General features: G+C 56.2%; 6 protein-coding genes across 6 annotated transcripts; all 6 read right to left on the bottom strand.

The window, feature by feature from the left end:
- Positions 1 to 1,658: 1,658 nt before the first annotated feature.
- Positions 1,659 to 5,260, bottom strand: SPO22 (sporulation-specific protein 22; the record flags this gene model as incomplete). Its single annotated transcript, XM_066777863.1, has 3 exons — positions 1,659 to 4,232; positions 4,673 to 4,878; positions 5,203 to 5,260. 3 exons carry the CDS (start codon positions 5,258 to 5,260, stop codon positions 1,659 to 1,661), a joined length of 2,838 nt encoding a protein of 945 aa, XP_066631958.1.
- A 1,080-nt stretch (positions 5,261 to 6,340) lies between these two features.
- On the bottom strand, positions 6,341 to 8,311 carry RDS2 (Transcription factor; the record flags this gene model as incomplete). Its single annotated transcript, XM_066777864.1, has 4 exons — positions 6,341 to 6,541; positions 6,596 to 7,356; positions 7,584 to 7,688; positions 7,939 to 8,311. 4 exons carry the CDS (start codon positions 8,309 to 8,311, stop codon positions 6,341 to 6,343), a joined length of 1,440 nt encoding a protein of 479 aa, XP_066631959.1.
- A 1,601-nt stretch (positions 8,312 to 9,912) lies between these two features.
- Positions 9,913 to 11,430, bottom strand: SLS55_006436 (uncharacterized protein; the record flags this gene model as incomplete). The annotated part of the gene is made up of 1 exon (XM_066777865.1): positions 9,913 to 11,430. The coding sequence occupies one exon, from the start codon at positions 11,428 to 11,430 to the stop codon at positions 9,913 to 9,915; it is 1,518 nt and encodes a 505-aa protein (XP_066631960.1).
- An 824-nt stretch (positions 11,431 to 12,254) lies between these two features.
- SLS55_006437 (uncharacterized protein) lies at positions 12,255 to 15,637 on the bottom strand (the record flags this gene model as incomplete). The annotated part of the gene is made up of 6 exons (XM_066777866.1): positions 12,255 to 14,993; positions 15,046 to 15,145; positions 15,193 to 15,310; positions 15,363 to 15,385; positions 15,441 to 15,456; positions 15,511 to 15,637. The coding sequence occupies 6 exons, from the start codon at positions 15,635 to 15,637 to the stop codon at positions 12,255 to 12,257; spliced, it is 3,123 nt and encodes a 1,040-aa protein (XP_066631961.1).
- Positions 15,638 to 17,151: 1,514 nt separating this feature from the next.
- Positions 17,152 to 18,065, bottom strand: MOB1 (Mitotic exit network component; the record flags this gene model as incomplete). Its single annotated transcript, XM_066777867.1, has 2 exons — positions 17,152 to 17,672; positions 17,750 to 18,065. 2 exons carry the CDS (start codon positions 18,063 to 18,065, stop codon positions 17,152 to 17,154), a joined length of 837 nt encoding a protein of 278 aa, XP_066631962.1.
- Positions 18,066 to 19,533: 1,468 nt separating this feature from the next.
- On the bottom strand, positions 19,534 to 21,649 carry SLS55_006439 (uncharacterized protein; the record flags this gene model as incomplete). The annotated part of the gene is made up of 4 exons (XM_066777868.1): positions 19,534 to 20,301; positions 20,352 to 20,738; positions 20,791 to 21,164; positions 21,217 to 21,649. The coding sequence occupies 4 exons, from the start codon at positions 21,647 to 21,649 to the stop codon at positions 19,534 to 19,536; spliced, it is 1,962 nt and encodes a 653-aa protein (XP_066631963.1).
- Positions 21,650 to 22,791: the final 1,142 nt, after the last annotated feature.

A 22,791-nucleotide genomic window follows, 5' to 3' on the forward strand; every position in this document is an offset into this window, starting at 1 on the left:
TCTTCGACCTGGATACGCTGAAGATCGCTATTCTCGCATCAACTTTCCCGGCAAAGTCTTAGGTCTTGAGCACCGCAAGAAATCTAAGGATCAGGAAGACCGTCGACTGCTGGAACCGGATCATCTCCTATTGGAGTTCCCACATGCGAATGTTGTTCCCCAGGCAGATGACACGGAGAAGCAGGACGGCTCTCTTTCTTCTCGGAAATTCAAGCAGGAACGCGGGGGATATTGGTCACATGCGACTTCTTGAGTCGGAGAATGTCTTCTCTTGCTCCTCCTGTTCCTTTCATGCATCAACAAGCTTTCTTACACCAACCACATCCTCAAAAAGAAAATCCGTCATCATCATTCACGACTCGGACCGATCAAACAGCAGTTTCTTTTCTTCTTAATATTCTCAGCTTCTTCGACTGACTGACGCCAAGATCCAATATCATTGACCTGTTTGGTCCTTCTCTTCTATGAAGCGATATTGGAGGTTGGGTGTTTTGTTTTCTCCCCCTGTATACAACAGCGACACACATGATCAATTTCCATTACACCAGCGGAAGCGGCAGAGAAAGGAGGGGAAATTGGCGGAGAGGATGGGGAAGGGAACGAGGGTTATATCCTGGAGGAGTTACTGGGTCCTTTTTCTTGGGACAAATGGATTTGGATTTCAATTTCCTTCTTTTCTGCTAGGGTTGCGGGAAAGGCGAGGTTCTTTGCTCTATCATCCCTTGGGTGTTTTTTTGCATTAGATAGGTATAGTGACGAAAGGGCTTATGATCATTAGCTCATTCATCTTGCAGTTTTCTCTCTTTTGGAAAATGCATAGCAAAAAGGTGTTTTCTTTCCTTCACACATCATACCCTTTTCTTTTGGTGTTTTTTTTGGCTACTCGGCTGGTACGGGTGGCGAGTTTTGTGGTGTGGTTGTGCCCTTTTATTTCAGTTGCTATGTCCAATACGTGTTGACGCGCAGCGTTGGCAGGGAAGAAGACATGGAGCGGGAGTGCTCCATGGTGGTTGATTTCTTCACTCGGCACGATCCACCGACTGCGTCCATAAACACACTTGTACTGGCACATGTCGATTATCAGTCTGATGATAAAGAACACTAGGAAAGATATCTTAGCAATGCTATGCATGCCACAGCGGATTTGCAAAAATTACATTGGTGTGATTCCTGGACGTGTTTTTTTTTTATCACAACGAGGTTTAGAAACGTCGCAACTTGCGTCCGGTCATTTTGCTTCGACTGCTCACGTTCTCGACCGGGGCTCAGGATACTACTCGGGTTCTGCGCTGGAACCTAACTGCGGTGCTGGTGATGGACGTTGCTGGTGAACCTTTCAGTGGGGGGATCGCGCCGCCGACTGAGGAAGGAGATAATGCGTCCAAAAAAGATTCTTGAACCTTTTGTCTTGCAAGGCAATGCCATATTCCCTACGAGAATCGCTACTTGAACTTTACGAGCATCGATCTATATCATTGGTGATTTCTTCTCAACTTCTTGTTTGCAAGTTCTTTTACCATGTTGAAAATCCATAAAAGATCCCCCCAGCTCAACCATCCGCTAGCGACTTCGCGCAAATTCAAAGCAATCCCCATATTACATACAACATCCACTCACATCCCTCCCCCTCTTCGAAAAGGAAAAGCTATCAACAAAACTCAATCCCACCTTAACAAACCCTTAGACCTCTCCATCAAAGTCCCATACAACCCGCCAGGTTCACGCCTCTGCTGGCCGCCGCTGCCACCACCAGCTCTCTGCTCCTCCGCCACCCGCGCCAGCCCTATCGCCTTTTCAGCCCAGACCTTGTATCTCGCATCGTCGCCGGCACTGTAGAAGTCGATGCCGCGGTTGAACGCCGTGGAAGCCAGCCACTCGGCTTCGATCTGAGGATAGCGTTGATGCGAGCCGCTGCCGCCGCCGCCGCGAGCTTCGTCGTAATCATCGTAATCATCCCCGCTTGCGCCCCTGTTCATCTCCCGCCTAGCGCCAGTAGTGGAGGAGGAAGAGGCTGAAATGAGGCTCGTGGCTTGCCCGATGCACTGGAGCGGGATGGCGTCGGGGTCCTCGAGCGCGTTGCTACTGTCGATGGAGAGCTGGAAGAGGCACCGGATCCAGCGGGCGAGGTGGACGACGGCGCCAGACCTGCTAATGCCCGTGCCGATGCTGCCGCTGCAGCTTTGGTTGACGATGCGTTGGAGGACGCCGAGGACGCGGGCGCGATGGTTTCTTGTTGTTGTTGTTGTCGTCGACGCGGACGACGTGTCGACTTTCGATAGTTCCGAGTGGATAACGAGGGCTAGGTCGGCGAGGGTTTCGAGGTGACGGGTGTACCAGCTGCTTCTGCTTTCCTTGGCTCCACTTCCTGCGGCGTCCAGTGGGTTGTCGAAACACTCGTCCCAGAGTGCGTCGAGCCCATCCCAGTCACTCCGCTTCAATGCTGACTCCAGCTCGTATCGGAGGAGTTGCGCCCTCTTAGCGGCAAGGTCGGCCTTGGTAGCTACACCAAGGTCAATCGGCTGGTTAGTATTGGTAGATGAGCCACTGCCGTTCGTGGACGCGGAAGTGTTGAGGAGAGGAGAGACTGTATTTCGAAAAGCGCAGGCATGCCTTGAAGCAGTTATGTATGCGTTCAGTGACTCTGTTACAGAGTCTGTAGATCTCGCCAACACAATAGCTGCACATGAAGCCAAGTAGTGACATAGTAAGAGTCGGAGAATGAGATCTGGAGCGGGACCACTGCTGTTGGTTTTTGATAAAGCAGTTTGGAGGAGGCCAATAAACTGAATGCACTTATCAAGCAGGCACAGAAGATGCTCTGGGTGTGCCGAGCCGCAGTGTTTGAGTGCAAGATTGTAGCTGTTTCTTGAAAACCATTCAAGTTCTTTTTCAGTAAAGATTGGTTCCGACTGCTCCATATCTGGCCGAGGTGTCCTATCCTTGGTAGCTTGGACCGCCGCTCCCTCGAAAACTTTGCATACTTCTTTTAGTGCATCCTCTTTGAAGTCCGAAGACGCACTCATTTGGTTCACGAGGAGTCTAATGGTTGATCGGAGCAGTGCTGGGAGATGCACCCCAGTAGGCGCACCGTAGTCGTATTTCTCCAGAGCTTTCTGGAGAGCAATAATGGCGCTCTGTTGGTCCCGTAGTTCCTGGGCTTCTACAACACAAGCATAAAGCAGTGTACAGTCTCGGCCTGGCTGTCTACTTATGGCATCGAGGCACTCCGCGGCGAGATGCGGTTCCTGGTCTCGAATGGCGCTCTTGTACATCAAATATCGAGTCATGGGATTGTTTTTCTCGTTCTCTGGCAATTGGAAGAATACTTTGCGGGCATTATTATGTTCTTGCCTGGACAGAGCGCAAAGGATAATTTTCCTGGAGATTTTTGCCTTGTTTGAGTCCCCAGCCTTGGCGAAAAGAGGATGAAGTGCAATATTGCACCAGGATTCCGATTCGAGATATTTTGCCTGGCTGTAGAGGGTTTCGATTTTCTTCCACAGTATGGTCTGCGCAGCATGTGTCGCAGGTGCGTCGAATGGTCGAGAGTTTTGCAGCACGGCTTCCAAAAGGCCCACGAGTGATTCTGGGGGCTGGGCGTCTCCTGAATCGGCAAGTATCCATATCTGCGTAACAGCGACTTTCTCAATCCATTGATGATTCTCGTGGCTGAATAATTTCTCGTGAAGAAGCTTGTCAAGTGCTTTACAAGCCAGCTCAGGACTCTTGCCTTTGATGATGTGGGCGTGGTGCATGACGGTTCTGAAGTTTGCATCCGTGAGCACGATTGATCTTATCATCCGAACCACGACATTGTAGTACTGCTCAACTTCGAGTTCTGGATCCGAAGAGATAACATCGAGCTTCAGGAGATGAACAACCATCTTATCGCCGTAGTCGAAATCGAGTAAGTCAACAATGCCACGAGCTTTTTCTCGTGACTCCGTAGTGTTCATCTTGAGACAGGCGCGGACCAGGAAATTCAAGATAGACAGTCGCAGCTCCACGGCATCGTGATCCAGCTCTTCTACGTTGCGTTCTCCAATGAGGTCGTAGGCGCGGTCCAGCCATCTTACAGCGTCCTCATACTGGCGCTTGCTGAACATGTCTCTGCCGATCTCGAACAGTGTGTCCGTCAGCATATCCACCGTGTCGGCTGCAAGTCGGTGCGGATCAAGGTCGCTCTTGGAAAACATGTGCTCTGCGAGGTCAAGTCGTGACTGCTTCCAGGCCTGGACAAATCAGCAAGTCAGCGCAGGCCCAGTGCCAAAGGTGCAGACTATTCTTTAACAATAAGAAGGGCCTCACTCACATGCACCACTCTCAAGATCCAGTACTCTGCTCTCAACCTCCCCACCACCTCCGCCATATCAACATCCACCATTCTTGAATCTGAGCCGGCATCTCTCCCTTCGCCCTCCACCAGCCCCTTCAACTTCTTCTCCCAGTCCGCCGCGCACTCCAACACCCTCAACAACCCACCCTCCTCCACTATGCCCACCTCCAAGCAGCACCGCCCCGCCTTCAACGCAACCCTCAACACTCTCACTCCCTTCTCCACCTCTTTCACCGTGCCTCCGACCCCCCTGTTATCATCGCCATTATCCCTCGCGCTGCAGCGAGCCACGGCATCCAGCACCAACACCGCAAACGCCCTTACTTTACACAACACCTTCTTATCCCTCTCCGCCGACGATGTTCCTTCAGGCTGCTGTTCTCGCCCCAGTCGGGTTGCGGCGTTCCAGATGTCGGAAGCGAGGCGGTCGAGCGCGTCGCGCTTGGGCAGCAGCAGGGCCGCGGGCACGACGAGCGGGAAGGTGGCGGCGAGGTGGGTGGAGAGGGCGGGGACGAGGTCGGTGAGGCTGTCGAGGCTTCCTCCTATACTTCTTATCTCGTCCTCGTCGGCGTCGCTCGTGGCGGTGGTGGCGGTGGCGGGTGGGGTGGAGAGGCGGCGGTGCAGGCGGCGCGAGAGGGATGTTGCAAAGGCTGTGATGTTTTCGGAGAGGGTTAGAACGGGAAAGGGAGCGAGAGAGGTGGTTCTGAGGTGCCAGGGAGGTGAAGGATGTAGGGGCGTAGGGTGGGGTTGAGTGGGAATTCAAGGAATGAGCTCAGGGACTTGCTGTCAGGCTGAGGATGGAAGGCAGTCGATGTGAAACGAGCCGCTGCGCGAACTGCGAACGAAATGTTGGGCAATGGACGTACCAACGAGACTTTCAACTTTCTTATCTTGCTCTTGACGGTTTCTTGCCTGGGATTTCATGGCGTTGTGAGTCCTGTCGTGTAGTGACTGCGCCGCCAAAGGCGGTGCGAAGGTGAGAGCAGCAGTGGCGGCAGGATGTAACCTGGACGTGATTTTGCTTAGATCGGGTGCGTCTGAGAGACGAGCAGCGAGCAAGGATGTGTCAAGGCGGTGGCGGGGCTTTGTCTGTGGTGAGTGTGGAAATGAGGAAGGTGGTGCGATTGTCGAGGTTTGGGTGGCCGCGTTCGGTGAGCTGGAGCCGGCGGCAACCAGGCTTCGCATACCATCGCGTACGCAACATCTGCGCACATTCATGTTTGGGAAGTACAAGTACGACTTGCGGACTGGAATTAAATTTCCACGGAAACTGCTGCGTATCTTCCTCTTCACTCGCGCCACCGCTATGGGGCGATATCTGCTGTATCAGTCTGCGACTTCCACATTCAGGCTATCGGTTCATAGCGATTCACCAAAGAAGGGGGGAAAAAAAACCTCATGCCAAAAGGCTACAGAAAGGAAAGCAGCTAAACGACACACTTCCGTGCGCTGCAGCATTGAACAAGGTGAATCAACGAACTGGAGCCATCATATCCTTCCAATCGAAGTAAGCGCAAAGACGGTCACAGCGTGAATCCAAGTCGTTTTTACTCTTCCCACACCAACCATCTTCTCGCACTTCAAGCTGGTTTCACCGGAAACAGACATTTGCTCAGACAGAAAATGCCACACATAAGACGTACAGCAAAGGGTACCAACAATATTGACCATAACACCGGGCGCTAAAACACGCACCCTGGAAGCCCTTAATCCCATGCATTTTTTTCATCTAGGTTGTGAGAGCCTCCGCAGAGACGTTCTTCCAAAAGAAGATAGGATGTAGAGGAGGCGAAGAGAGAAGAGAGAATATATGTACGTTCGCAGGAGTAGAGGGTGGTCTCGAACTGGTATGTATCGAGGGAAGCTCCAGTGGTATGCGGCCGCAATCACGAGCTCGAACCAGGGCTGTCATTAATTATAGGTAGGAAGTTCCCGATAATCAGGGATGGACTAGTAAAGAGGAGTCAGTCGGCTTCTCACTATTCAACCCAGTTAAAGTGCGACCTACATGTTATGTGCATCTCTTCTGATCGTGAAGGAGAAGCAACATCGAATCTCCGGATCTTTGGAGTCCGGATTGGGGTTCTTCAGCGAGCAGCTGGTCAGAATAGCCTTTTGCGAGCTGTCGAATGCGATAGCGCCGAATTTCTCCCAGTAGCTGACGAGCGACTTTTCCTCGACAATCTCGTGGAGCGAGATTTTACCCTATTGCTGGTGTTAGCAACGCACTCGTCGTAGCAGGTCACCGGGTCGACACACATCTCGCAAGTTTTCGATGGGCACGTTCACCAGCTCGGCCATCTCCTTGTTGCCACGAAAGATCTCGCCAGTTCTCCGCCAGCAGCACGCGGGTATTGCCATACTAGCGAATACTCGGTCGTATTCCATCAAGCGTCGTTCGAACCACATCTCAACTCGGACGAGTTCGATGTCGGTCAAGGTTTGCACGCGCTCTCTGAATTTCGGCCTGAACCTGTCCATGCACCGCAAAATCTTTTGTCGAGAGATGGCCTGGAAGTTGCGCTCCATGTACTGATACAGTCGCGCGTAACCCTTGATGTAATTGAAGGGCTTGAGCATGCCAGCATCGAACTTGGCCTTCAGAAGCTTGTTCATACGTTCCTCAGGCGTGTCGTTCCCTGCGGGGTCAGCAGCCGTCATGTAGTAGGCCTCGCGCGCCTTGTCGAGAGGGAAGCCGCTCGCTGGCCGTGAGATGGCGTTGCCAATAGCAGCTTGCGATGGCGGCATAAGCTGGTTGTTCTGTTGATTACCAGGCACCAGTGAGTTTTGTCCGCTGTATGCATTCATTGTGTTAGTGAGCGGCTGATCTGGAAAGAGACTGCTCATCTCCTCGCCGTTGTACAGAGCGCCGTCGTCCATGAGGCTGTTGCTTAGCAGGTCGTTGAGCAGGTTATACTCGTTGGATGCTTCGGAGGCGTTGAACATGTAGGAGGGATGGAAGGCGTGCATGTCCTGGAAGTTATTGGAGGCGCCAAAGTTCCAGTCATTGTAGTTAGGGACTTTCCGTGATTAGCTTCGTGTTAGCAGGCTGTCGTCAGGGCTGAAGGGGGGACAGAGCAGGGCAGGAGGTATCACGAACATGACTGAGAGTTGCCTGCGATGTTTGAAGCGTGTGGCGCGGAGACGGGTGCGGGCTGGGCGATGGGGCCCGGGGTAGCGTTGGGGAGGGCGTGCGGCAATGGAGGCGGCGCAAGGGCCCCGAGGGCTGCATCTTGCGAGCCGTGACGCTGGTCCAGCGGGCCGAGAGGGGCGTCGGACACGGCAGTGGGGTCCAGGTTCTTCGCCTGGTCCTCTTCCTGCCCACTGGGCGGGTCCGTCTTCTGGCGCTTCGCTGGCTCACGTGGTTCATCGTGGCAGAGATGGCCAATATTGCGCTTGATACACCTGGTACATGGCCGCTCCTAATAGCAAGGCCGCAGCAAGGGCGCCTTGTCAGCGCGTGCGCCCGCATCCCAAGACAGCCGGGCGAGACTTACGAGATCGCATGTCATGTGCTGTGGGCGGCAAGATAGGCGCAATGGTCAGCATGTCGTGTACCGGGCTTGTGCGCCAGTCGCGTGGGCGGGAGTGAGGCGGCTCACCGAACGTCTGCAATAGATGCAAGCTATCGCTGCCAGTTAGCCGTGTGTCCGTTTTCCACTTGCTCTTGCCTGACTGATTGGTCTTCTGCGCACCATGATTGACCTTCCGCCGCTTCTTGGGCGGGCTCGTGCTCTTGTGGGAGGCGCCATCCTTGGCGTCGCCGGCAGCCTTCTTGTCGGCGCCCTGCTGCTGCTTTTGCTGCGCGGCCTGCTGCTGGGCCGACGCGTGCGGCTGGGAATGCTGTTCCGGCTTCGGGGGTCTGGAGGCATTGGCGTCGTCGCCGTTCTGCTGGGGATCCTTCGACGTCGTCATAACCGGGGGCGCAGCTCCATTCGATTCCTCTGCGGCGGTTCTTTGTGTAGCCTCAACCATCGAATGGGGTTATGTCGCTCGGGACGGAGGGGACTGCGGATCGGAACGGCGCATGGGCAGGCGCATTCGCGTAGTCGTCGTCGGGTAGGCGCGTCAGAGGTTGTGGAGGCATGGAGAGCGCGCGCTCGACATCTGAGGGCTGTTGGCGCGGCCTGCAATGCGACAGGCGGCGGGCGGACGGCGGCGCGCGCGGTGTTGTTATGCTGCTGGCTTGCGCTGCTTACCCAAAGCTCGAAGTTCGCACGCGACTGTGGGAGGCCCGCTCTTCGCAGCCAGCAGCGGCTGCCGCCCCGCCCTCGCAGGGCGATCCCCGGCCGCCGGCCAGCCCTGCGCAAAGCCGAGGCCGCGACCAGCAGACAAACCAGCCCGCGCATCCGTTGACCCACGGCCCAGCGGTCAGCAGCCTTCGTCTTCAGCCTCAGGCCCGCTCCGCTAGGGCACGTCCGCCGTTGCATCCTATCCAGCGCCGCCTGCATCGTACCTTGCGCTGTGTCTACTCGCACCGCGTTCCAGCTGCTACTTCTGTTGTTGCAGTGCCCTTCGCCGCTCACCAGCCCGCTCGTATTCCCCTCGACGCAGGGGTTTTCTGCGTGTACGCTTCTCCGCTGCCCGGCCAATTCCGGAGCAAGCATGTGCTGTCGTCTTGACTCCCCAACTCCCCAACTGAGGGGTTGCGGGAAATTCAGGAAGCGGGTGAGAGGAAGCGTGGAAGGGAGCAGCGCTGGATTAGACAGGACTACTTACTCCGCAGCGGACTCAGCGAGAGTTTGCAATCATGTCTGCACGGATTGGCGCGGCACTTGCGCATCGTAGGAAAACGTGCGTTGTGCCCAACTACCCGAGACGGTAGCTGTGTCCAATATACAGACGCATGTTGGCAATACCGATACATGTAGCGAGCGCTGCTTTTCTTAGCCGCATGCGCATGCCGTGCCCAGGCAAAAGCAAATATATGAAAAGCGGAGCAGCACGTCCCAGGCACCGAGCCATTGGGCCCGTCGCTACATATTGGATCTCACGCTGCCTCTCCCTGAGACCTGCAGCATCTGACCGCGATGTGAGACCGAGCTTTACGGGGCCCGTTATCGTCAGAACCTGTAAGCGCTGTCACCACACGGTGAGAAACAGACGATACTCGTCTCCTGCTGATGATCATGATCGCTGCGCATCTTCACGATATGCTGCCGATCAATCGGGACCCGTGAAGATGGTTGAGGCAAGGGGGTCGAGTATGGGAAAAAAGCTTGTCTTGCAACCCCATCTGTGCGCGAATCAATAGCGCAAATCATTGTGACCGGACTATGCCACGAGACACCGTGACTTTGGTCACCCTCCGGAGCCGACAATTCCAGACGGCCTGCAGCAGCCCGCATATACCCTTGTAGAAAAAGCAAGGTCTTAAGCCTGTAGAGCACGGGACGCGGCAATACCCAACCCCCTGAGCACACTCTATCGCTATCGCTCTTGCGGGCCTCAATGGAGGATGGGAAAATATCAGCGTTGAACAGCTTAAATCCTTCGTTATGGCGATTTCCATATCTCAACGGTAAGCAAACAAGGGTATCATAATGCGTGTAATGCCAATCTCCCACCAACTCCGCCTAAGAAGACAACACCAGTTCTTCATATCGCTCCTCGCCTAGCTTCGCCCTCAAGACCCCGTCCAACGTGACTCTGGCCCCATTCATCGCCTCGTCCAACCCCTCAACTTGCTCCAAATTCGCGTGCATAGACTCCAGATGACCACGCAGCTGCTCTAGTACCGGTGCAAGCTGCTCATCGCCCTCCAACTCCGCCTCAACATCTTCATCTCCATTAGTCTCTGGCCTCCGCCGATCTGTAGTAGCCATCCTTATCTCGTCCACGGAATCCTCCCTGCCACCACCAACCCGCTCATCCCCCGCCCTAAACCTCTTCAACACCGGATGCAACCCCCTCTTCCCTCTCTCCTTGCCCCTCCTCTCTGCCTCCCTCGCCCTCCGTTCCAGCATATCCAACTCCTCCATCTCCCCCTCTAGCACCTTTTCCTCCTTCCCCACCGCGTCCTTCAACAGCTTCACCGCATGCACTGCCGGCGTGAGCTGCATCTCGAGCCCCCTGTTCCTCTCGACAACCTTTTCTAGCTCGAACGCATCCGCCGCCGGCCCTTTCATCGAAGGGAAAGGTATCCGCGGGATCTGCTTCTCCAGCCTCCTCAACACGCTCGCCAGCGTCGCCTCCGCCTCCGCCTTCCTCTTGTCATAGCCATCGCCCATGACACCGCCTCCGGCGGTCGACGACTTCCTCCCCGCCGCCTCGACGACCGGCCGCTTGGCCGCGACGAACAGCGCGCGCGCCGCCGCCTGGGCCGGCAGGGGCGCGGGCCGCCACTTGGTCGTGATGACCGACTGCGAGATGTGGCGGGTGCGCGGCTTCAGGTGCGCAAACTTGGCCTTGCTGCTCGTCACCGCCTGCGTCCTCTCCCTCTCCCTCTCCTTCTCCTTCTCCCCCGCCGCCTTTGCCGTTTTCGCTGTTGTGCGTGGTTTCTTCGCGGCCTTTGTGGCATCGCCGATCGAATCATCGTCCATTTGTGCCTCGCTGCGCCTCTTCTTGCCCTTCGTCCCGCTACCGACCGCCGCCGTCGCGCCACTGCCCCGCTTGCCGGCCTTCCTGCCCTTGTTCGCAGTTACAGATACCGCTGACGGCAGCTCAGATAGTTCGTCCGCCTCATCATCGTCGTCGTCGTTGTCCTCCTCCACCGCTTCCTCTTCTGCCTCGTCTTCAGTTTCCTCCTCTATCGCTTCCTCTCCTGCCTCGTCTTCAGTCTCCCCTTCCTCGCCTTCCTCTACCTCCTCCTCCTCCTCCTCAGTCTCCCCTTCAAACCCCTCAAGCTCATCTCCATCATCCTCCTCGGCCCTTCTCCTCTTGCGCCCGGCGGCGGCGGGAGAAGCAGCACCGTTGTTGTCCTTCCCCCTCGAGGCCGCCAACGCAGCCACCGCTGTAGCAGCAGACGGGCGCCCCTTGTTGCCTTTCCGTCCCTTCCCGGTAGTAGCAGTGGTAGGACTGGGAGGAGCGGCGACGACGTTCGTAGACGATGCCGCCGATTTGCGCGGCCGACCGCGACCGGGTTTGGGCGGCATCTTTTGCGCTGCTGTCCTTTCGCTTTATGTTGTGTGTGTAGGTGTTCACGGCATGCGAGCCGGGTTTGTTGGCTTCGGGGGTCTTGAAGGTTTCAGGCGTGTGTGTCTCGGGGCTTTTATTCGTGCGCGCGACTCTTCGTCTTCTTCCGAAGCGTAGGCTGGCGACCGTTTCTGGGTCGGGGTGGGCACCGGATGGATCGTGCGGACTGAAGCAGGGGAGATGTAGGAAGGCGTCGAATGGTAAATTCGTAGCAGTGGTGCGTGATTGTTCGGTTTTGGTATCGTGTGCCGCAGAGGAAGAGGCAAGGGTGCTCCGGGGTGCTCGCTGCCGAAGACGGGTCGCGCGTGTTGTGCTCTCGGATCTCGCGTCGCGGCGGATTGCTCGACGATTGTTAGATTGGGGAAGGGGGACGCCCAGCTGAGTAGCAATTGTGGTGTCAAAGCAAAGTCGCGTGAAACAGCTGTAAGAGTGTGGACGAAGCTGTTTGTATACACCGCCGGTTGAGGGGAACGATGCGCCGGCGGGCGGTCGCGTTCGGGTCTGAGATCATCGGATGAGGCGCGGGGAGAAAGTCGTGGCCGATCAGGTGCAATCGTCAAGCTCCACACTGCCAGCCAACACGAGGGTGATTACGGACTTTCGTAGTACAATTTACTCCGGAGAGTATCTAATTAGGTAGGAATTCTCTAGGTTGTTCTAGGTAGCACATCTAATCCCTCAGCGAAACTACTGCTGTTGTAGGAATCCCACTTTGAGCCGCCATTCTTCTAATTTTGCCTCCGAACGCCAATTCAGAGCCGCGAACGTTCTCATCTTACACCACTCAAGCACCGTCCAGCTGAGCCTCAAGCTCGTCACCTACGCCCTCTCCTGCAGATTCGCCGCTCTTCATCCGTGAGAGTTGGTTGGACACGTACTCCGCCACCTGCTCATCGATTTGCTTCTTCTTCTCAAGCGCCTCTGCATCAAAGTAACCCACCGAGTTGACTCTCTGGAAAGGCTTGGTGGGCTGCTCACTCTCGTCGTCATCGATAGCGTGGCCGTTCGACGCCTTCGGGCTCTTCGGAGCCTCGAGATCAGCCCAGTCGGGGCGGCTGCCAATGGACCGGCTGGTCGATGATCTGCGAATGCTAGGCTTACGGCCCTTGTACTTGGTGGTAAAGACATCGTCGAAGTAGTGCGCAGCAGCTGTCGACGGAGTGCGAGGTGTCTGGGGAAGACGGCAGCGAATACCGGTGTCGTGGATCATCTTCGCAATCAGACCTGTCCAGCCGCACTGGTGACTGGCTCCAAGACCTCTACCAGTGTCTCCATCAAAGAACTCATGGAACCACATGTAGTCCTTCCAGTTGGGGTCGTAGTCGAGCATCTCGTTTCCGGCGTTGATGGCGCGACGCCCATCATCTCCACGAGCGAAAAGGTGTTGCAATCTGTGCTGAATCTCCTCGGCAACGTGGCCCAAATGCATTTCGTCGCCAGAACCGGTCGGGCACTCAACCTTGAGGCTGTTGCCGTAGAACATGTAGAATCTCAGGAGAGACTCCACGAGCAGGAAGTTCACGGCCATCCAGATCGGACCGCGCCAGTTGCTGTTGCCGCCGAACAAGCCGCTGTCAGAATCACCGGGAAGGTAGGCGACCTCGAACTTCTGTCCGTTGACATCCATGGAGTATGGGTGATCCTTGTGGTACCTCGACAGGGACCGAATTCCATGGTCTGCAAGAAACTCGTCTTCATCGAGCATCCTCTTCAGGATCTTCCTCAAGCGATCTTCGCTAACCAGCGAGAGCAGGATTCTGTCACCCTTTCCACGGCGGCTCATGCTGGCCAAATTGCGATCAGCCAGATCGGAACGGTTTTCGATGAACCAGTTAAGACGCTTCTTGAATGACGGAAGCTTATCAACAACCTCAGGCTCCAGAGTCAGAGTCGCATAAAGCGGGATTAGTCCGACCAGCGAGCGAACGGGCATCTGGTGGCTCCAAGGACCACCCCAGGAAATGGCATCGTAGTAGAAGCCATCGTCGTCATTCCAAAGCGACTTCTCTTCACCACCGGAACGGTATTGCATGGCATCACTAATGAGGATGAAATGCTCGAAGAACTTCGACGCAATGTCCTCGTAAATGCGGCGGTGCTTGGCCAGCTCCAAGGAAATGTTGAGCATGCACAAGCAGTAGAAGGCCATCCATCCAGTACTATCAGCTTGCTCAAGGACACCACCGGTGGGCAAAGGATCGGAACGGTTGAAGAGTCCGATATTGTCCAGACCGAGGAAACCGCCTTCGAAGATGTTCTTGCCGTCGAAATCTTTGCGGTTCACCCACCAGGTGAAGTTGAGCAACAGCTTCTGGAACACACGCTCGAGGAAGTCAAGGTCCTCGCGTCCATACATCTTTCGCTCAATCTTGAACGTCCTGAACGTAGCCCAAGCGTGGACTGGAGGATTGACGTCGCCAAAGTTCCATTCGTAGGCAGGCAGCTGACCGTTCGGGTGCATGTACCACTCGCGTGTGAACAGATCCATCTGTTTCTTCGCGAAGTCAGGGTCAATCATGGCCAGCGTGATGCAGTGGAAAGCGCTATCCCAAGCAGCGAAGAAGGGATATTCCCACGAATCAGGCATCGACAGGATATCGTCCAGGTACATGTGTTTCCAGTGCTGGTTGCGGATCTCTTTCCTGCTCGCGGGAGGAGGGGGCATATCAGGGTCACCGTTCGCCCACTCATCCCAGATGAAGTGGTAGTGTTGCTTGCACCACATCATGCCAGAGAAAGCCTGGCGCTGGATGTTGCGAAGATCTTCGGCCATGGGCAAGGGGTTGATGCGGTAGTAGAACTCATCGGCTTCGATCCGGCGCTGCTCGACGATATCGTCAAAAAGTTCTTCATCGAGATAACCATCGTTTCTCTTGGATAGTCTGAAACGGACGACAGCGCACTCTCCGGGCGGAACTCCGTCACCCTCGTCAAAGGCAAACCATGCAGCTGCCTTGGTTCCAACGTTGTCGGGATTGACAGCCGCCACATTCTCGTCGCAGATGCGCTCATGGATACCATCTTTGGTATATTGCGTCTTGTTCTCTGTTTTCCAGAGCTTCTTGAAATTGGTGTCGTTGTCGGTGAAGAGGAGCTGAGGCTGGACGTCCTCGCCGCTTGCACCATAGCCTGGCGAAGGTGACAATTGGAAGTACCTCTCGCCTATCTTGTGGTGTTTAGACATGGCAGTTGTCTGGCCAACCTTCTGGATGCTCGGCTTCTTGTCCGGCGACTCACGGCCCCACGCCCAGGTGTTTCTGAAGAAAACGTGGGGCACAATGTGGAGCGGCGCAGCCTCGGGGCCACGGTTGTAAGCCGTAACTCGGAAGAGAAGCTCATCCTCGTCATCAGCTTCCTTTGCCGTTTCAATGAAGATGTCCCAGTATCTGTCGTCATCGAAAACGCCAGTGTCCACAATGTTGTACTCGCGATCGAGTCGGCCGCGTCTCGCGTTCTCCTTGATGAGGTCGTCGTAGGGGAATCGGCGCTGCGGGTACTTGTAAAGGAACTTCATGTAAGAGTGCTGCGAACGATTAGCTTTCTGTCACCTCTTAGGACTTGGCTAGTATTCATACGGTGGGTGTGTTGTCCAGGTGGAAATGCGCCTCTTTGACCGACTCGCCGTGGTTGCCCTGAGGATTCGAGAGGCCGAAGAGCCGCTCCTTGAGAAAATCACTACCACAAATCAGTACCGCTCAGAGAGTTTGCATCTTGAAACGTACTCTTTCTCGTTCCAGAACGCAAAGGTAATGTTCTGAAGGCCGTGGGTGTCAGAAACACCAGCAATTCCGTCTTCGCCCCACCGATACGCGCGGGAGCGAGACATGTCATGCGAGAAATCTGTGAAACGATGTCAGCACATGTCAATTGGGTCCAATTGGGTCAAACTTACGGCTCCATGCATCTCCGTCATGGCTAGAAGCCTGCAGTCAGCAACCAACTCTCAATTGTCCTTGGGGGACAAACTCACGAGTAATCCTCGCGAACTGCGGCAAGTCAGCTGAAATTCGAACAAAATTGGCGGGTCAATGGGTGCTTACCGGTAGCCCATTGCCTCTCGGCGGTGTACGGGCCCCATTTCTTCCAGTAGCGCTCGCGGTGGCGGTCCTCTTTCAGCCGCTTCTCCTCTTCACAGAGGTACTCTTGGTGTCCGTCGACGATGACCATGGTTGCTGGCGGGAAGAATGCAGAAGTTCGGAGCTGCGAGTACAAAGGCTGGCGGTAATTGAAAGCAGTGAGCGGTGAAGCGCTGGCAAGCGGAACAAGCAGCAGCTAGCCCAAGGAAGGCGGGCGCTGATCTAACGTGAAATGCAAGCGAGATGTGGAGAAAAGTGAAGGAAGTGTGTAGTGAAGTATACTGCCACAGCGCAAAGATGTCCGAGGAAGTGCTGCTGCTGGGAGCGCGGAGAGTTGGATTGAGGGAAGATAAAGCGGCGCCGGGAGCGATGAAGGTTTTGTTGCATGCAGGAACAGTAGTAGCAAAGCGGACTAGCATGGCCGCGGCTTCCTTATCGCAAACAAGCCAGAAACCAGTCCTGCGCCGGCTGTCAGCGCGCGCCCGTGCAGCTACCGGTCGGCGCGGGGAGGCAGCGGCGAGTGTGCAGGCATTGTGTGTCAAAGCGCGGTAAGCTTCCCGCAGGCGCGAGCGACGCGCTCAGCCTGTCGTCGCACACCTTTCTCGCGCAACGCGCGCCCGCCAACAACAAATGCCCCGCGCGGAAATCGTTGAGAGCGGTGGGCACGCATGTGCAGCATTGGCGATTGACAGTCTCGACAACGGTTGATCAGCAAAGCGTCCGAGCGGCCGGCGCAAGAGCCGCCACCGCATCATTGCCCACCCGCCCCTCCGCCCGCAAGCACCGCAGTCTGCCCGCTGCTCGCGCCCCAGAGCGCAAACTCGCTCTCCAGACCTCCAAGTCCCCACCAAACGTTCCCCGCCCTGCTGTGTTGTCCGCGCGCGACCCGTACACGCCGCGGGCGCGCCGAGACGATCCAAGGCTGCCCGCCGTCTCCTTTCCTGCATTTCGGACTCGTGTCATAAAAGCACGCGGCCCCAGTGATGCGTGTTGGCCGGGTTTTCGCGCCGTGCTGTGCGTCTTCCTGACCGCCTGCTCCAGCCATGCAGCTTCTGCCTCGAACATGAATCGCATGGTGTTTTATGTTCCATCGTCGCTTCTACTTCCGCATCCTAGACTAGACTCCGACTCAATTTCGGTTGCGCTTTAGATCCGTACTAGTGGGGAAATCGCGCGGAGGTGCTTCAGCAGTCACTGCCGGTGAACTAGAAGATGACGTAGCCGATGTGTTTTCTGTCTCTATCTCTGCACGTCCGCACGTGCGCACGCAGGGCTCCGTATCCACTCTCACTCGATCGTAATTGGGCGAGATATGCACGAGCATTTCCAAGTTGGGCAGATAACATCTTAATCGCTGTGAATTTAACCCAACTCCGTCGTCCCATAGTCAACTTCGTAAATTAGGTATACAAACAAGAATGTCAGAGTTGCAGGAAAGAGCAAAAGCCATCGACCAACCACCAAATCCATGCCCGCTAGTATGCATCCGCCATTGCCCTTAACCTGCCATGTGCATGCGCCCGAGAACGCCCAGAAAAAGGCCCTGCCAATATGCCCTGTTGAAGTCGGGAAATTTGTCGAAAAGTCAAGCTATGCCGATCCTGCTCAGTCGCTCTTGAGCATGCTCTCAACCAGATCACCCAAAGGTCCCCAGTAGTCCCTGCTTCCCTGGTTCAGCTGATGCTCGTCGACGAACAAGACGTAGTGCTTGAAGCTGGTGTTAAGATGCGGCTCCAGACCAAGGGCGATGATCACAGGGTAATGGTGGCAGTAGATGTGCGCGTAGACGCGGTAGAGACGCTTGAAGAGTTGACGGATCAAGGCGGGGAACTGCTTGGGAAAAGCGACACCAATGCGAGAAGGGAACATGGACTCGTTATCGACGTTGGACTGGACCCAGGCCATTAGGTGCTCAATATACTCCGGGGCGGGCATCTTGGTCGGCTTCTTGTAGTTCTCGGAGTCTTGCCAGAGGTACTCGAATCTAGCATGCGTCAGCGATGTCAATGGAATCCAGATTTCCGCTGCGTACTCATCGGTCGCCTTCATCTCGGGGCAGCTCTGCGGCGAGCAGAACTCCGTTATGGCGCCGTAGATCAAGTTGATCTGGTTGTAGAAATCGACAACTGCAAGGACACAACGATTAGTCCCCCTCCACATGACCTCTACACCGACATCGGTCCCGGTTGTCATAACAACGCACCATTCACGGCCAGCCATTCGCCCAAATCCTCTCCCTCTGGCAGCTGCACTGCCTTGCGCAGACTACCACTACCAAGAGTCGCTTCGGCAAACTGCTTCAGCTGCCATGAACTGGTGCCACGCTTGCCCTCCTTGGCGCGGAATGCAGCAGTGCCGCCATTACCGGTACGGCCGACCCTGTTGTTGCTACTAGCCAGGAAGAGAGTATTAGCCTCGGCATTCCCGAACTGATTTCCAACGTGGTTGTGCGGACGTCTCGGAGGACGGGAGCTCTTGAGAACTCCCCGGCGAGGCGCGGGGTTTTCATGTGCGCGCATGGGGATGCGAGATTGCATGTCGGGCACCGCTGTCGGCTGTGGGATCGGGCCTAAAGGCAGGTTGGGCGGAGCGGAGCAGCGAGGCGAGAGCAGCGCATGAAGGTTGCTGCGCAAAGCCTCGCCAAACGCCTTTTGTAGTGGACTGGAGTAAACACCGCACGGCAGTGTCGGCGGCGTGTACCCCAGATGCGCCCGGTGCCAATATGCGTCGTCCCAGCAGCCGGCGTCGCGGCGCACCGGCACGCCGCTATCTGGCGCCCCAAGCGCGCAATCTCGCGGGTCGGCACGTATACATGGCGCAGGAGCGGATGGGGGCAGGGTAAAAACGGGCGGAAGGGGTTTCGGATCGGAGGGAAATGAGGGGAACGGGCTGTGGTGGAACGATGGCTGCGACGGAGAAGGGAAGTGGACGAACATGGTGGTAATGAAAGAAGTCATATTGCTCGCGCGGCGGGCACGGGGTCGACTATATGCAGGTCGACGAGGAACGAGATCTGTAGATTGTATTAGCATTCCAAAGGTTACCACAGCCGAGCCCGTAAGGCAGCGGGAATGGAGGGGCGGTTGCTCTACCAGCGAAGGAGGCGCGGGATGAGTTGCGGCAAGCGGAAGCTTTTGGCGGGCCGTGTGAGCGTGCTGCAGGTTGCCGGAAAGACTACAGCGGTTGTGGAGCCAAGGGTGCTGGAGTGAGGAAGATGTTGAACGGGTTCTGTCGCAGCCCTGGCATTGGGCGTAAACAACGCTAGCGCGGGCGGTGAGACGTCAGCCCGGCGCATCGTGGGGCATCCAGGCTCCGATCGTCTGCTTAGCGGATCGCCCACGCAAACGCCCCTCATCAGCTTGCGCAAATATGCAAATATAGCTTGCAACTCTATCGCTGCGTTTCAGCTGGCAACTTTTGTTTTCACATCACCACCTCCGCGATTGGCTCGTCGTACTTCAGCCAAACGCCACTCGCTCGATCCAGGCCGTAGCGCCCCGCGCTCCCTCACTTTGTCACACCAATCTAAAATTATCTCCCGCGCAGCAACCCATGGTTAACGTAATCATGATTCAGTGGAGACCTCATTTGCAGGGTTTCCCAACAGCCTTGCAGTCCCATTTCGGAGAGTTCTAGCGCAGTGACTCCCGCATGGCAACTGCATGCGATTCCCGGTAGTCTTCACAATGTGCAGGCCGTCGCAATGGGAAAACTATTACAAAAACCAATCCATATAGTCGTTGCAAATAAGGTATCAACATCCCCAACCACAGTTCATACAAATAAAAGTCACCCAAGGCCCTCTCTTCATCGCAACCCAACAAGGGCGTCGCTATGGCGAGGAAGGGGTATCAGACCATCGAAAGAGAGAGTATCGTCCACAGGATCGATAAGAAAACTACACCGCGGGCATCTCCCAACGTCCACACTTCATTAGGCGCTCCCGAGACTTTTCCAGGCCCGCATCCACTTGAACGCACAGGATATCTAAAGGCCATTCCGGGCCTCTACGCTCTTTGATCCAGGACGCTCGTCGCCGGCCAGGTCCTCCGGGTCGCCAACAGCGTGAACATCTTCTTGCTGGTACAGGATCTCGGGCTCGACCTTTCGCCTGAGGATGTAGCGATTGAAAAAGTACGGGATCTGGCGAGCGCCGTAGGCAGCGTGCCTCCTGGTGGGCACGCTGAAGACTTGGTCAAGCTCTTCAAGTGTCTTGCCTTTGGTCTCCGGCATGAAAAAGAGGACGAGGAAGAAACCGACGACGTTCCATGCGGCGTACCAGCCAAACGCTCCCTGGGGTGTGAAAGCAGCTTGGAGCGAAGGCCAGGTAATCGAAAGGACAAAGTTGAAGAACCACGTCGTGGCCGTCGCAAGCGACATTCCGTACGCACGCACATACAGCGGATAAGCTTCAGCGGAATATGTGAACGGCACCGGACCCTCGCCAGGAGAGTAGACAATACCAAACAGGTAAATCCCCAGAGCGATCAGGCCGACACGCGCCTGCTTAGCCGAGCCTTGGTCGGAGATGAAGAAGCACATGCCGGTGAAGAGCAGGAAGATCGCCATGAGCGGAAAAGTTGTGAGCAGAAGGTTCCGCCGGCCAAACGTATCGATCGTATAGATGGCCGGGATCGCGAACGTGAAGTTTATGATTCCGAAGCCGAGGGAGGCGGCCAGAGCGGAAATCGAGGAGAAGCCGCTGTCGCGGAAGATAGAGGACGAGTAATAGGCGATCACGTTGACGCCACAGAACTGCAAGGTGTGAGTCTTCGGCCTGCTAATTCGAGCGAGAGGGCGCTTACCTGCTGCATGAACATGACGATCTCCGAGGCAATCATGGCACGTCTGTTGCGCGGTACGGTGACAAGCTCCTTGAGCTTGCTCTGGCCAATCTTCATGGTCTCTTCGGCCTTCAGGAGCTCGGCCATATAGAACAGGTCGCGGGCCGCTTGGACTTTGTTGTAGCGCAGTGTGCACATGGCGTGGAAGGCGGCAGCGTGGCGGCCCTTGCTGAGATACCAACGAGGCGACTCTGGGCACAGGAAGACGAAGCAGCAAACCACGACGGCCGGGAGCATAGCGGACGCCATCATCAGACGCCAATTCAGCCCGGTGGCGGCAGCAGTGTCAGGAACTTCGTACAGTGCAAGATCGGCAACGTAACCAAGCATGATTCCGAAGGCGGTCCACTGCACAGCCGTTAGCTCTGAGATAGCCAGGAAACTGAAAGCTTCAACGCACCATTTGCCATTGCATGACAAGAGCACCACGAATTGCCGGAGGGGTGCATTCTGCGGCATAAATTGGGACCGTCGCGGATTTGGGACCGATACCGAAGCCGAGCATAAAGCGGGCCACGAACATGTGCCACCAAGTGTTGACGAACCCCTGCCAGAAGCAGGCAATGGCAGAGAAGAGGCAAGTGATGAAGATTGTGCCACGGCGACCGAACCAGTTGTTGTACGGAACAGTCAGCCAGCAGCCGATAAAAGAGCAGCAAAGATACGGGGCAGAGTTGACGAGTCCAGTTAGCCAGGTCGAGCGCGCCTCGCCTTCATTGTCAATGCCGAATTGTGGAGTGTAGAAGAGTTGTGCGCCGTTGACGACAGTCTCATCTATGAAACGTGAGTCAGTTAAACAACCGCCTCGGGGGCTCAATGTACGTACCCATTCCCTGAACTGCGGCACAAACAGAACAGCAGACGATGACAATGTACAAAGTCTTCGGCTGAGACCATTTGTTGGTGAACTCATGGTACAGTGTTGAAACCTCCTCCTCGGATAGGGTATCGGTGCCCAGACGGTCGTAAGACAATGGGTCCTGAGCGAGGATGGCGCCGATTTCAAAAGCGCGGATGTCCTCGGGTTCGGCCAGCGCGTGTTCCAGCGCGTAATCCCGGCCCTTCTTCTCCAGCTGGGGACGAGTGTATCCAGCTAGAGGGTTGGCCAATTTGGCATTGGCATTGCGGCGGGCTCGGTCCGCGGCCGACATGTAAGTACTACTGACAACAGAGGCATTGCGAGCGCCTTGGCTTTGGTTGCGCTCGGCATCTTCCTTGAAGGCGGTGTCGCCTTCCGAAGAGTGCTTTTCTCCGGACATGCTGGGCAAGCTTGGCGGGGGAAAAGCTCGGGAGTCCGGGCGATAGTTGAAGCTTGTGGTTTCTATTCGACATGTTAAATTTTTGTAGCACGGCAGCGAGGGGTCAGCTTACCGTTGCGTCGTCACAGGCAGTGTTGTCCGCTACTGATCAGGAAGAATTGCTGATCAGGGGGAGGATAGACACATGAGCGGCTTGTTTGGGATCAAACAGAGCAACAGACGTGGAGTTCGGAACGCAGTGCCGGGAGGATAAGCAAAGGACGAGGACAAGCTGCCGCGCCGCGGGGGAGGGGTGTATTAAGAGCTGCAAGCAATGCATGGCGGAGAAGACGGCTTACCACGGCAGGCGCCGCTGACGGACTCAGGCGGAGAGGGCAATGTTGCGATGCCCAGGGTTCACGCTGCTTCCCCGCGACGGGCTAGCCTCAATTTCCTCTGCAACAACGAGACTGGCCAACGGTGATCGCCCACGCCTTCGCTGCCACTCCATTTGCCGTGCTCCAAACGGTTTTCGACGGCTAATGAGACGCCTGCCCGCTGCAGCCACGGCAGCTCGGCCAGCAATGACATCAGCCAGGCGCGTTGCCCAGCACTCTGATGCCCCCCGCCGGCTTGTCTGCTGACTCCCGCCGCGCCCAGGCGGCACACAGCACGAATCCTTCAGGCAGCGGACGGTGCTGTGGCGCCAAGGCAGACTGCGCGGTGGGGCAGCAAGGGCTCCTGATGCTTGGACGACAACCCGGACCAATCCCACGTGTGTAAGCATCAGTGCTGATCGGCGTTTGTTTGCCTTCTGTCCATGGGGCTCCCACGCTTCTCCGCACTCGAGTCAGCCCTCAGCAGGTTCGTGAGACATGGAGAAGCCGGTCCCTCGACGAGGCCTCCCGCGCTTCCGGCTTCCGGCTTCCCTGGGCGACACCGGTGAACAGGCAGCAAGTGTCTCCAGCTCTTGCGCTGGCAAACATGCCGTGGAAATGCAGCCTCGTGGCAGAGGGTTGCACAGGCGTGCGAAACACGCGGCATCCAGCGTCGAGGTTGCAGCGACAAGCGATCGGCCGTTATGGCTTGCGGCGTGGCTTGCCCTTGGCAGTCAGCCGAGACGCCTCTTTCGTCATGGGCAGGGCTGCAGTCGCGGCACCGAG

This window comes from Diplodia seriata, assembly GCF_021436955.1.
Source record: "Diplodia seriata strain FDS-637 chromosome Unknown scaffold_6, whole genome shotgun sequence".
Taxonomy (NCBI): domain Eukaryota; kingdom Fungi; phylum Ascomycota; class Dothideomycetes; order Botryosphaeriales; family Botryosphaeriaceae; genus Diplodia; species Diplodia seriata.